General features: G+C 42.9%; 2 protein-coding genes across 2 annotated transcripts in view; one reads left to right on the top strand and one right to left on the bottom strand.

The window, feature by feature from the left end:
• The first annotated feature begins 1,101 nt into the window (after positions 1-1,101).
• On the top strand, positions 1,102-8,187 carry LOC121694134 (hemicentin-2-like). The gene is made up of 7 exons (XM_042074113.1): positions 1,102-1,405; positions 2,839-3,111; positions 3,722-4,060; positions 6,356-6,580; positions 7,023-7,244; positions 7,386-7,640; positions 7,890-8,187. Exons 1-7 carry the CDS (start codon positions 1,345-1,347, stop codon positions 7,955-7,957), a joined length of 1,443 nt encoding a protein of 480 aa, XP_041930047.1. The 5' UTR covers positions 1,102-1,344; the 3' UTR covers positions 7,958-8,187.
• A 246-nt stretch (positions 8,188-8,433) lies between these two features.
• Positions 8,434-13,723, bottom strand: part of LOC121694126 (dedicator of cytokinesis protein 2) — a 104,463-nt gene continuing 99,173 nt past the window's right edge. The window contains exons 42-51 of the mRNA XM_042074091.1: positions 13,629-13,713; positions 13,338-13,424; positions 12,710-12,886; positions 11,246-11,329; positions 10,797-10,934; positions 10,523-10,650; positions 10,085-10,262; positions 9,568-9,670; positions 9,022-9,176; positions 8,434-8,726 (exon numbers count right to left, since the gene is read on the bottom strand). Of these exons, the coding sequence (XP_041930025.1) occupies positions 8,658-8,726; positions 9,022-9,176; positions 9,568-9,670; positions 10,085-10,262; positions 10,523-10,650; positions 10,797-10,934; positions 11,246-11,329; positions 12,710-12,886; positions 13,338-13,424; positions 13,629-13,713 (1,204 nt within the window). The 3' untranslated portion in view covers positions 8,434-8,657. The remainder of the gene's footprint in view (positions 8,727-9,021; positions 9,177-9,567; positions 9,671-10,084; positions 10,263-10,522; positions 10,651-10,796; positions 10,935-11,245; positions 11,330-12,709; positions 12,887-13,337; positions 13,425-13,628; positions 13,714-13,723) is intronic.

The raw sequence follows: 13,723 nt of genomic DNA, 5'->3' as shown, positions 1-13,723 counted from the left end.
AACAAACCATTTGCTTGGGGAGCGTATGAATCTTGGAGACTTTATTTCCTAATGAGATGGGTACACAAGCGCGGATCCACCTGAAGATGTAGAGCCACTCAGGAATGAAATTAATTTACAGTGGCAAAATGATTACATTCATTAAAGACATTCAGTCCGACTTGTAGTTTCATAGGCTGTCAGGTATGCAGTCATGCACTCAACATCTCTGAAAACAGTGGTCTGGATGCAGTGAATTTTGTTATTACACTGTTTATGTAATGGTAATAGTAAAATATTTTGCATAATGTTATAGTGACAGCATAATAGCCAATGTGAAATTAATGCTTTTTCTCTCAAAAGTGAATATCCATGGGGAACTTTTGAATCACCAATTAAATACGGAAAAGACAACAGATATTACACAATTTCTATTTTGCATATTAAAATAATTTCCCCTTATATACATATTAATATGACAATATCTGCATTGTTACTGTTTAATATGTTCCCAATGTATTACACATCAAGTATCTATCCAGTTATCCCATCAGAGTGTGTCACTGCTTAGTTCTTGACCTGAGTGTGTCAGCTTTGCCAATGATGTCTATTAAGAAATAAATAGGAATGTGAATCAACCAACAGTTTTGGAGAAATACCTCCCCAAGCAATGTTTTGAATATTATGATCTTGTCATTTTAAAAACCGACAACAAATCTTCACAAATTTGCTTTACAAATGTGCTTTTAAATGTGTGTTTTTTGTCTTCAATTTGACAATAAATGAATGAGTCACATAACCATTTTCTTTTCTTGTTGAGTAAGTTGACATTCCTGTGTTATCCTTCCAATCAATGTTGTTCTGAAAAGCCAAACAAATGACTTGGATCCAGCTGTGACACCCTGCACAATGACAGTTCCAGCAGTCCCTTACCCTGGCCTATTAATAGCCATGAATCACATTAGCCACTCCAGCCACAGGAATGTAAAACATCAACAGCACTCCCTGTGTGCACAGGTTAGCAAAACTACACGGGATCATCACGGGTCAACCGAGGGGCATGGACTATGCTTTTTCTATTGCCTGAAACACTGATGTGGTATGATGCGAGCAAGCTTTTGTTAACCTGTTGTGAAGTGTCCGAAGTGCCGAAGTACTGAACGCTTCTGAAAGACGCAGAGGGATGGGGCTTCATCTCCAGAAGTTCACTGCCTTTTCCTTCCTCTGGTGGACCACCCAAAGAGCACAATGCATGTATGGCACAATCTAACAGAGAGAAGGAGCGGTCAGGCGATTTCATAAAGGGACAGCGACAGGACTGGTTAGACGTTTGGAGTGTCTGGTCAAGCACAGTCTAGTTTCAAGATGTGTGTGTACGGCTGTTTCCTCACCAGCTCGGTGCTGCTCCTCTCGTTGATGGCATCAGGTAAGTGTTTCAGGTAGTTGGAAATTGCTAGCTTACGTATAACAAATAGAGAGCATTTAGACTGTTAGAAGGATATATTTACGTTAAAGTTTGGCTTATTAGAAAAATGCAGTCACTGTGGCACAGTTCAAGGTGGTTATGATTGTCTCACCAAGTGTTCTCAGAAAAAGAGCTATGTGACAAGTAAATGAGCTATGTGACAATAGTGATTCACCAGATTTATTTATGTAATGTATTTTTTTTTCTTGTCATTTGTTATTTAATTATATCCATGCTTGATAATGAGCACTTAAGCAACCACTGTTAATTCAGCTATAGACTCACTACTGGATGATAGATACCGCCTATCCACAGCAGTATAAGAGACCTTTGGAGTTTCATCTGTCAGAAATGACAGAGAAGAAACATTTTGGGGGGGCAGCCGTGGCCTACTGGGCTTGTAACCGAAGGGTTGCCAGTTCGATCCCCGACCAGTAGGGAAAATGTGGGCGGGGGAAGTGGTTGAGCACTGCTCTCCCATGCCCACATCCACGGCGGCTGAAGTGTCCTTGAGCAAGGCACCTAACCCCTCACTGCTCCCCGAGAGCCGCTGTAGCAGGCAGCTCACTGCTCCGGGTTAGTGTGTGCTTCACCTCACTGTGTGTTTGACTAATTCACGGATTTGGATAAATGCAGAGACCAAATTTCCCTCACAGGATTAAAAGAGTATATACTTATACCTGACTGGAACACTCAGAATAGGTTGATTGAAGGTAAGGTAGGTTTTAGCACAGTTATCAACATGTTATTTGATCAAATGCACTTTACTACACATAACACACACACACACACCAACACAGGCACACCCATACACACAATAGAGAGAGATCCTATGTATATGCTTATATATGAAGCACACACACACACACACACACTCTCCATCACTCACAATTAGAATTTACAATAATCAGCACGAGTGTCCGGGAATTCCCAGTGAGGCTAGGCGGGCGTTTCGTTTCCTTCCTCTGCTGGCCTCCCTCCCTTCCTTTCTTTGGGCAAACTCTAAATGCTCTCCTGCCTCCAGTCCAAGTGTAATGACATGGCCCAGGGGACTAGGTACTGGGGTGAAGGAAAGACAATGGGCATTGATCTGCCAAGCACAACCATAAAGACAAAGACGGATGAATTTTTCCCTTTACCTCATCCTCCTGGCTTGGTCACACCTTTTATGAGAACACATGACGTTAGTGAGTGTGTTCTTTAAAGGTTAAAGGTCCCTGACCTGCTTTGTACTCAACCTTTCCCATGGCAGTGCAGGTTCCCTATTGGATGTTTCTAACAACACCACCTCTGTTCTTTTCTGTTTTCTTATTTTTTTTCTAAATAGTGTATGAGCTTTTTTTGGTTCTTGGACTGAAGTTAAATTCTGATGAGTCACTTTGGTGTTTTCACAGTGTGTTCACAAACCTGCAATGGCCCTTTTATCCACCCCCCTCATCTGCTGGTTAGATATGGAGATCCTGCCCAGGCAAACTGCACCACCACAGACAATGCAGTAAACATGATAGGATGGGAAACGCCTGTGGGAGCTGCAAGTGAAGGTGGTGCACACCTCCTCTGGACAGTAGCCAGTGTGACTGAATGGGCTCTGACAGACGGTATACAGTGTTACACAGTGTCTGATACACAGGGACAGTGTTTACATCCTCTCAGCATTACAATATACAGTGAGTGAAAGTTCCGTATTTTGTAAATGTGCATTTCTTCCTCCTGATTGTAACCTCTGCTACAACTGTGAAGCAGGCTACATATGGAATCGATAGACAATTACCCCATCTCTAAAAGTGACAAGTGTAAAAGACACACAAATGTTTTCAGACAGTTAGTGTAGACTTTCAACTACAAGTATGTCTTCTCTGGATACTTATAAAGGATCAGTAAATAAAGGATGATACAACCACTTGTTCCATTTACTGTAAACTCCAATGTCATAATCACATAGCCTTCCTCAAGCTTTGTGTTTTGGAGTTTGAAATACATTATTTACCTCCAACCTGAAACTGTACTGCCTTGGGAACAGAGGATGACAGTACTACTCCTAGCCTCTAGAGGAAGCAGTTATGCTGGGACTAAAATAATAGCACTTGAATGATTTCTAAATCTAATGAAGCAAGGTCTTCCATGCAGTATCTACACCAATGTATACTTCAGAGCAATTAAATTGCAACTGTTCTTTTTAAGACCACTAGAACTCTGCTGCAATTTATGATCCTCAACAAAATCTTACAGCTCTTATCAAGAGAAATGAAATGTCTGTCTCCCTCTGTTTCTCACCAGAGCCTCCTGCCAGAGTGTCCATTCATGTTGTAAATGATGTTGGTGAGTTTGTTGAGGGGCAGCCTGTCCAGCTACAGTGTGTGATAGAGGATGTGGCTCCATATGACCATCTCAGCGTGACATGGTTTAAAGGTCAGCAGCAGCTCTCACATGCCCCCATCAGTAACACCACAGTCCATGGAGATAGAAGTGAAAATGTGACGGTGACACAAACACTTCAGCTCACTGCCAGCAGAGAGGAGCATGGAGCCCAGTACAGATGTGAGGCTGAGCTCCAGCTCGAAGGACTTCAGACTCATCTGGTGAAGAGCTCAGCGCCCCTTTGGATTTATGTGCTTTGTAAGTCTATTCCTCTTTCTCAGTGATGTTATTATGACCGCCGCGCAGCGAAGCGGCGGTCATATAGGTTTAGTCAGATTTTTTATTTTTTTTTATTTTTCGCATGCCCAAATTTCTGTCAAGGATTCCCGGGACATTGAAAGACCGGGGTACACAAAACTTGGTTGGCATGTAACCCCACATGGATAGTATGGAACCATCGTTTCTCGTTTTGATCTGTAGCCCCCCCGCTGGACTGGACACCCCGAAAGGAGGGTAGGGCAGACACAGTTTTCTGTGAATATCTCGAGAACCGTAGGGTTTAGGAGGACCATTTTTTTTTGTATGTTGATCTCAAGGGGCCATATCAACCCATTCCATAACCACTCATTTCATGTATAGCGCCACAGTTAAACACAAAAAAGTAAAAATGAGGTGTTGTAATCACAGGTATCTGTGACCTAACATAGTCAAAACTGCACGAAATTGGAAGTGTAGGATCATTATGACACCCTCTGTATGCACGCCAAGTTTTGTGGAATTCCGTTCATGGCGGGCCACACAATTAATTAATTTATGTTACTATACACCAACTGGCCTGTAGGTGCCCGGAGACAGTTTTCTGTGAATATCTCGAGAACCGTGAGGCCTAGGAGGTCCACCTTTTTTATGTATGTAGGTCTTAAGGGGGCATGTCAACCCATCCCATTACCACTTATTTCATGTATAGCGCCACCTAGTTAAAAATTAAAAAGCAAAAAATTAGGTGTTTTCATCACAATATCTCTGGCTGACAAGGTCAAAACTGCACGAAATTAAAAATGTAGGATCATTATGACACCCTCCGAATGCATGCCAAGTTTTGTGTACTTTCGTTCATGGGGGGCCTTACAATAAAATAATTTATGTGTACATTTAGTGACGTACACCAACAAGGATTCCCGCGACACTGAAAGACCGGGGTACACAAAACTTGGTGGGCATGTAACCCCACATGGATAGCATGGAACCGTTGTTTTTCGTTTTGATCTGTAGCCCCCCCGCTGGACTGGACCCCCCGAAAGGAGGGTAGGGCAGACACAGTTCTCTGTGAATATCTTGAGAACTGTAGGGCCTAGGATGACCATTTTTTTCCGTATGTTTGCCTCCAGGGGTCATGTTAACCCATTTCATGTGCACACATGTGCACAAACAGATACACACACACACACATACATTCACAGTAATCATACGTATGACACATACTCACACAGACATATGTACGCATGCATGCACAGGCACATACGCAGGCACACACACAAGCATGCACACACACACACACACACACACGCGCACACACACACACACACACACACACACACACACTCACACACATAACATAAACATGTACATGCACACATGCACACAATTCAAGAATTTCTCAGAATTATGAACAGGCAAGATGGAGGTGGGGTTGTATAAAATGAATTTTACATGTGAAATCTATGAACTAATCATGTTTTGGTATTTGTTGTCTAGCAGATACCAGTGAGAATTGAGTGTGGATAATGCAATTTAGTGAGACAGTTAGAATCATATAGGCCTTTCAGCGTGATTTATTTTTGTGGAAAAAATGTGCTGGACTGGGCGGCGGTCATATTTTGTACCGCTCTGCGGTATATCTAGTTGTTTTAGCTTCTGGAGTATGTGGTCTAAAAGCATTCACTCTTAAAACGAATGTGTTGTCCCTATCTGAACACAGAGATGTGTTAAAAAACAACGCAAGTTGTGTTGTTTTCAACAGATTCGTTTTAAGAGTGTACTCACTCACATAATCAGATGTATTATTATTATTTATTTTCTCAACACAACTCTTTCCAAACTTGTTATTGTGAGGGTGTATCTGTTTCTCTTCTCCTCTCCCTGCTTTTCCCCAACACTGCCCAGTGCATGATGTGATCAGTGTCCTGTATAGACCCTTTCAGCAACAAAAACAAAAACAATGCTTGAACATTCTATTTGGGCCCCAATCTACTTCCTTTACATTAAGATAACATATGGAATGTTGAAAAGGAAGTCTTGTGGGGCCAACTATGATGCTGATAATGGAACTCTCTTGAAAGGGTCCATAGACCCTTTCAACAATAAAAACAAAAACAATGCTTGAACGTTCTATTTGGTTCCCAATCTACTTCCTCTGCATATGGATAACATATGGAATGTTGAAAAGGAAGTCTTGTGGGGCCAACTATGATGCTGATAATGGAACTCTCTTGAAAGGGTCTATATTATCCATTATCTCTTCATCTTTTCATCCCCTTTTCCTTTCTTCTGCAGTTGCTCCTGTGATCAACTGTTCATCAAAGGTCCAGCTGCTAGAGCATGAGAGACTGCCCAACTGCACAGCTGAGGGCAACCCCTCTGCAAAGGTCACCTGGTTCAAAGGTCACCAGCAGGTGGATCCCCAGTCAGCTCTAAGGAGGAAGGATGGAGGCCAGTATACTGTGATGGCCAAAAACAGTTTGGGAGATTCCAACCAAACTGTGGATATTGAGATTTTGTGTAGGTGATGTGTTCTCATATTGATGTGGAAAAATGTAATTGCTTCAAGATTAAAAAGATTAAACAATTTAGAGGAAGAAAATATAATTTCCCCTTAATCCCTAAATCCTCCATATCAATCTATTGTTTATTCTGTATTCTATATAATCTTTTATGGGCTCTAATATTATTTATTGCTACCTAATTCTCCAGTGCGTAATTTGCCCTCAGTAACGCAAAATGTATGGTATTGTTATAATGAGATGTTATGGTGTTCTTCCCATCACTGTTTTTAGGATGGCGATGAGTTGTCATTTGATGTTACATATCTTTACATCTTTGTGCTGTGATATTGCTCTTCTCTTGAACTTACACATGTTTAATTCTCTCTCCCTCGCTCTCTCTAACACACACACACACACACACACACACACACGCGCACACACACACACACACACACCAGTTGCCCCTGAGATCAGTTGCTCTATGAAGGCCCAGGTGAAAGAGAACGACATACTTCCCAAGTGCACAGCTAATGGCAACCCTCCCCCAGAGGTCACCTGGTCCAAAGGTCATTCGGTGGATCCGCTGCTGCCCCTGAGCCGGGCGCAGGGAGGCCGGTACACTGTGACTGCCAGGAACGGTGTGGGAGCTGTCAATCAAACTTTGAACATTGAGATTTTGTGTAAGAGCTCCACATTCAAACATCTGCTGCATTATGACATCTAAGAGAATGTTAAACTATTGTGGGCCAAAGAGATGGAATTCATTGACATTTCTTTCCTTGTCTTTCTTCTTTTAACTATTTCTTTTGATTTGAACTCAGATGGTCCAGTGATCACCTGCCCTCCAAAACTGGAGGTGAGGGAGAATGAGGCTCTTAGTGGCTGCGTAGTCGATGGCAATCCTCCACCAGAGGTCACCTGGTACAAAGGAAACCATAAATCGAATCCCGTATCCCGTCAATTTGACCCCATGTCCAAACTGGGCAAAATGGACGGAGGAAGTTATACATTGTTTGCTGAAAGCAAGCCTTATGCTTCAGTCCACAGTACCGTGGACGTGGTTATTATCAGCAAAGGTGAGCATGTTAGTGTGTGTGCCTGACACTGTCTTAATCTGTACTACTTTCATAAATGTCTGGCAGGTGTGTCAGGACAGTGTGTGTGGATAGGTGAAGCTCTTCTACACAGTCATGATTACATGGTCGTATTTTAAACCTGGCATCACTTACACTTTTAGAGCAAAGTTACAGTGGTAGATGTAGGTAGTAAAAATGTTTCTGTCTGAGTGCAACACATTAACATTTCTTCTGTCTGATTCCCATCAGGTAATATCATTTCCATGTCTGGTGGTTGTGTGTTACTAGTGGTGCTGTTCAGTCAAATCTTTCACTGACTACGAATGGATATTTGAGCTCCTGATGGAATCTACACATCTTCTGACTGGCCAATGGGCAAATAAGTGCCATCATTTGACATCTTAGTCCAAAATGACGGACTGGACGGAACTCTGATTTTGTAAAGTACGCTCTTCTCGGGCCATAGCACTTTTATCAGTTCATCTCAATTGTCTGAAATATTCTCAACTTCGGCCACATGGACATGCAGTCAAACTCCTATATATTTCAACTGAACAGAAGGCCTTGGACATTGAATAAAATAATATCTTCACATGAGCAAGTTTTGTAAGAACATTAAGGACACAAATCATAATGCAGTGCCACATGTCAACCTATGTTATTGTTATTGTAACACACTTCTCTTCCCTAAGCCTCTGACCTTACTTTGGAAATATTAGCCCAAACCTGCCTGATATTGTTGACACTTGTTCTTGGTTTGGGAAGACTACAGAAACGTACACTAACAATCAAGGGCACTAAAAATGTCTTTATTATGTGTACAGCACAGATTATATTCCAAGCTGGAGTCCATAGTGACAATAGGATAATAATCTTGTCTGCTGATGAATAGAAATCTATAAAATGTGTTTTTATTTAAAATGGACAGGCAGAAGTTTGGCAAAGGCACATAGAGACAGCAGAGGAATGACTCAGAGCTTGATTACGATAAAGAGGTGTCTTCTTGTAAACAGGAGTTTAGAAATGATTGGAATCTTTGTCGGTGGTCAAGTCCCCTGTGGACCTCCCTTCCTCTGACCTGGAGCTCTGGAACACACATATAAAACATGTCCAACTCACTGTATCCAGGTTTTGCATGTGATAACTATGATGTTCTGCAGCTCAACAGGGGCTAAAAAGAGGCCTTATATGACCACAGATTCCAAAAAGCAAAATTGAAAGGCAATAACTGTGACTTGCAATAAAATGATTGTATTAAAAAGTGTCACTCATGTCTCTGTGGGGAAGTAAACATAAAGAAAATAAGTAGTGGCGTAGCTGTGCTTGGTTGCTCTAACACTGGACTGATGACATATTGATCAGCACTATAAACTGATCTCACCTTGCTCTTGAACAGGAGGTTGATGACTCCTTTGGAGCGCCGGTCCGTGGTTCTGTCCGAGGGCAGAGTGCCGCACACGGACATGCTCTTGCTGTCCCGCCTGGAACGTGCCGACTCCACTTCCTCTCCCCCATTGGCCACAGACAGAGACAGGCCTGATGAGGAGGAGGAGGAAGATGAGGAGGAGAAAGAGAGAGGCAGCTCACATCACTAAGTCAGCGTGTGTGTGTGTGAGTGTATGGCTTTGTGGAAGTATTTACATAGTTCTATTCTATTATATTTACATTGACTTTGCATTTTTGACACATTTGCATTGGTTCCCTTTATATTCAGGTTTATATGACAAATCAAACGAAACATATGTGTATGTTTGTGCGTTGCTATGACATAGTGGAACATCACATATCCGACAGTATATGACTAATACTTATTTAGTGGATAATAAATATGCATCAATCTCACATACAGGCCCATTTGCCTATAACCTGTGTCAGTTAGTTAATTAGTTAGCTAATTAGTAAGTTCATTCTCTGGCTGGCATCTCACCTGTGATGGTGGGCATCGATCTGGAGTTGGTGCTGGCAAGACCTACTCCTTGGTTTGGCTCCGACAGGTTGGTGTCACTGCGGAACTCTTGCTTCTTAGACAGCTAGGGGGCAGCAAAGAGCAACACATCAGCCTGACACTCTGAAGAGAACAGGTGGAGCCAACTCTCAGCATGTAACCATCGAGACCTTATAAAGTATTAGAGGTTAACGGGGGCGTACAACAGGATCACAGGAATTTAAGTGTTTCTCTGAATTGACAAAAACACAGTGGTATATGGAATGCTTTGGTTAGCTTGCTTTTCAGTTGAAGGAACTGGGGATCACATGATCCAGATTCCACCCTCATATTGTTTCCTGTTAGAAAATGATCATCTAAACACCACCAGTGCAGTTTAAATCCATGAACAGATCCCTGCCCCTCAGGCACACCGCAAGTCCACCTCCTCCATCTCTCCAAACTCTCCACACCACCCTCCTCCACCCTCCTCTGCCCCCACTCCCGCCCCCCCTCGTACCCGCTTGGAGTCGGAGGCCTTCTCCTTTTCCTCGCTGATGAAGATCATGCTGCTCCTCTTCTTCTTGCGCTTGGACTTGCGCAGGCGCACCTCCACCTCGTTGCCGCCCTCGTCAATCACGCTGATGCTGCCGCTGGAGCGCTGCAGGGTGGGGGTGGGGGAGTCCGGAGGGAAAGAACTGGAGAGAGAGAGAGAGAGAGAGAGAGAGAGAGAGGGAGAGGGGGGGTAGAGAGAGAGGGAAAGGAAGAGAGAGGGAGAGGGGGAGAGAGAGGGAAAGAGAAAGGGAGAGGGAGAGGGAGTAGGTGAGTTATGTGTTTCATTTCAAAAGTAACCCACATATTGTGTAGTTTGTCAAGTGTGGGTAAAGGCTATCAAGAGTGTGAGAGGCCACTGCTTGTGGAGCTCAGTGTTGAGTGATTGGGCTTTTGCTGGGGTTACCTGTCGGGCTGGGTTTTGGTGGGCGTCCCGCACTCGGACCCGGCCAGCGAGGAGATGGAGATGATGGACTGGCGGTAGGAACGCATAACAGAACGAGGACGAGTGGACTTCCTCTCGTCCATGTCCGGCTGAGAGCGACAGAACAAACAGAGTGAAAAAACAAATGAAACAAACAACAACAAAAAACAAATACTGTATCCTGTCTAACAAAACAAACATCACAACTGGTGATCAGTGCATCTCGCTGGGTGGCTTTCACTCATCCGCTGCTCACCAGCTCTCGGACGCCGTACTCCATCTCCACTTTCTTCTTGAGCTGTTTGAAGCACTCCTCCATGCGGTCGTGGAATGGCCGCAGGTCCTCCATCACCCTCTTCCCATGGAGCGAGATCCCTCTGCCCAGCAGTGGAACCTAGAGGGGGGGGGGGGGGTGTTTAGAGAGCGAAACCGTGACAGCGGTTTAATGCTTTAATGTGCTATTTTAAAAAAAAAACCTCTGATATCAGTGTCCTGAGGCCTCAGTTTACATTTGCATCTCTGCTCAGGGGGGAGTGAAATCTAAACCGTCAATGATGGCACGTGGTTATGCAGAGGGGCAGAATAAGAGAAAATGAAAAAAAAAAAAAAAATGGAGAAGAGTATATGGGAAAGCACAGTGTGCATGTGTGTGTGTGTATGTGGGGTGTGTGTGTGTGTGTGTGTGTGTGTGTGTGCGTGACTAACCTGCCAGGCGATGAGATCTTTGAGGCGGGCGAGGTTGTCTTTGTCCTGCGGATGGCTCTGCGTGTACTCCTCTGTGAAGAAAGCCTGGACAATGAGAGCACACAAGCATGAGATGAGGAGCAGGAGCAGGGACACCACACCAAAAGGGAGACCACAACCAATATGAGGCATAAACAAAAATGTTCACCTGGTATGGGTGAGTAGAAAGAGGTATAAAAAATGTATCTTTTGGTGATTTATCTCAGAATATCTTTTTTTATATTCTATAAAATCTATCTATATATATTATATCTATAAAATTATCTGTTTATATTTTATTTCTTGAGTGTCTATGAACTTTCAAGCAGTAATCCATGACTTCCAGTTTCACTAAGGTCAAATGCTCTAGTCATTCTTCAACAAAGGAAAGGCAGGAGAACATGGTCAAGTCAAATAAAAGGAATGTGTCTTGACCTTTTAAATCTGAATGGTTATAAAAAAATGGAAAGTCAGCTGAAGATTATAGTTAAAACAAAAATTAAGGTAAGAAGTCCCAATCAACTGGAAATCTCACAAGCATGCCTAGACGTTACAAAGACCCATGTTTATCTTGTTCCCACCAACAATGAGGATGGTGAGAGAGACAAAAAAAACTCCTTCAGGAGAATTAGAGAAAAAAAGTAGCATCTTGGGGTCACCGAGTCTCCAAAGAAATCTTTTTCAAAAGTGAGGTGTGTGCTAATAGATTATTTAGAGGGCATGCCAGGTAAAAGCCTTCCCTGTGATTCAATTACAAATGTAAATTGGAGTTGCTGAATGCTAGGGGGACTTTGTCAGGAAATGGTGTTCTTTTGTAAGACTAATTGAAAATTGAGCTTTTCGGCATGAACCACTTAATGTGGGTTTGGTGAAAACATAAGACATTTGCACTTACATATATTCATTTATCAGATGCTTTTATCCAAAGCGACTTACATATGTCAATTATATTACAAGGGCCTGATTGTCCCCAGAGCAATTCTGGGTTAAATGCCTTGCTCAAGGGCACAATGATGGAAGCTGGGAATTGAACCAACGCATGAGAGCCTCATTGGGGTGTATGGTATCATGAACTCAATGAAAACCCTCAACGCTTTCAGTTCAAATCTGCCAAGACACTAAAAGTGTGTCATGACTGGCTCATTCAGCATGTCAGTGAACCAAAACACATGTCCAGATCAACACAAAAATGGTTTACTGAACACAAAATCAAGACTCTCTCATGGTCATCTTAGTCCTCTGATCTGAACTCCATAGAAAAGCAGTGGGGTGAGCCATAGAGAAGAATGCAAGGAGAAGGTAAGACCTAGGAATTTGGACGATCTGAAGTCGTCTTTGTGCTCAAATTGACCAGGGGTACAAAAGAATGTGGAGGGCACTGTATATGTGGTACATTCTGTAGCTTGGGCTCAATCTTTGAGCTCAGCTGGACCTCTCATTCCTCACCTTCTCATACTTAGCAAAGCCTCCCATGACAGCTGGGTCCACGATGCCGTTGAGCAGCATGGACAGGGGGTTGATGGGAAGGCTCTCGTCGCCCTGGTACTGGTTGATCATGGTGAGGATCTTCTCGTTGGTGTTGCCCATCGTCTCAATGGCATTCTCCAAGGGACTGATGGTGGCCTATTAGGGACAATAATACAGATCAGAAGAGGTGCAATGTGTACTATGTATATTTCATTTCCATATCAAAGTAAAAAAATCTGGAGACACAGGCACCAATTGGGAATAAACAAAGATCACAGGGAAAAAAAATGGCCCTCCAAATAAAAGACAAATTATTACAAATCTAAGCATACTTGTACTTAAAACAAGCAAATCTAAGCATACTTGTACTTAAAACAAGCAAATGTGGCTGCCAGTGGGTGTGTAAAGCAAAATTGTCTTGATAAGACATCTTAAAATAGGACCGACTGCCCATTAAATTAAGTCAAAATGATCTTACAAGAAAGTGCTAGGTAAGTCTCTCTATAATAAAAACAATACCAAACAGTTTTTGTAGTGCAGTGTAAAATGACTATGTAGTGACTAAAGAGTAGATGTTGTGAAGGCAGGCCCAGACTCTTTCACTTACGTGAGTCATGCTTGTGACCTCAAACCAGCGCAGAATGCCGGGGAGCTTGTAGGCCGTGGAGAAGGTGGTCCGTTCAATCCACATAGACTGGAGACAGACAGATCACACACCAGACACCTCTGATTACAAGTTCAAATCATTATCACTTTATCACTTAGTGTGTGTGTGTGTGTGTGTGTGTGTGTGTGTGTGTGTAAGTGTATGTGTGTACAGTAAGTGTGTTTTGTGTGTGTGTGAGCAGTAGGGATGTGATTGCGTGTTTCTGGAGTAGGGATAATACGGCAGACTCACAGCAAATTCGTTGCTCTTATCCACTGTGCCTTTCATCACAGGCCTGGAGTAGTGGAAACGCTGCACATAGTTGGACTTGTAGAAACTGTGAGTGA

This window comes from Alosa sapidissima, chromosome 20 (assembly GCF_018492685.1).
Source record: "Alosa sapidissima isolate fAloSap1 chromosome 20, fAloSap1.pri, whole genome shotgun sequence".
NCBI classification, from domain to species: Eukaryota; Metazoa; Chordata; class Actinopteri; order Clupeiformes; family Clupeidae; genus Alosa; species Alosa sapidissima.
Note: the sequence above shows the minus strand (reverse complement) of the source record. Positions and strands in the feature narration are given on the sequence as shown.

What these genes read in the sequence shown, in the direction of transcription:
- LOC121694134 (XM_042074113.1), top strand. Translation starts at nt 1,345, where the DNA reads ATGTGTGTGTACGGCTGTTTCCTCACCAGCTCGGTGCTGCTCCTCTCG. An exon ending in TGTGGATATTGAGATTTTGT is followed by an intron (nt 6,581 to 7,022) that starts GTAGGTGATGTG and finishes CACACACACCAG; the next exon opens with TTGCCCCTGAGATCAGTTGC. An exon ending in CGTGGTTATTATCAGCAAAG is followed by an intron (nt 7,641 to 7,889) that starts GTGAGCATGTTA and finishes GATTCCCATCAG; the next exon opens with GTAATATCATTTCCATGTCT.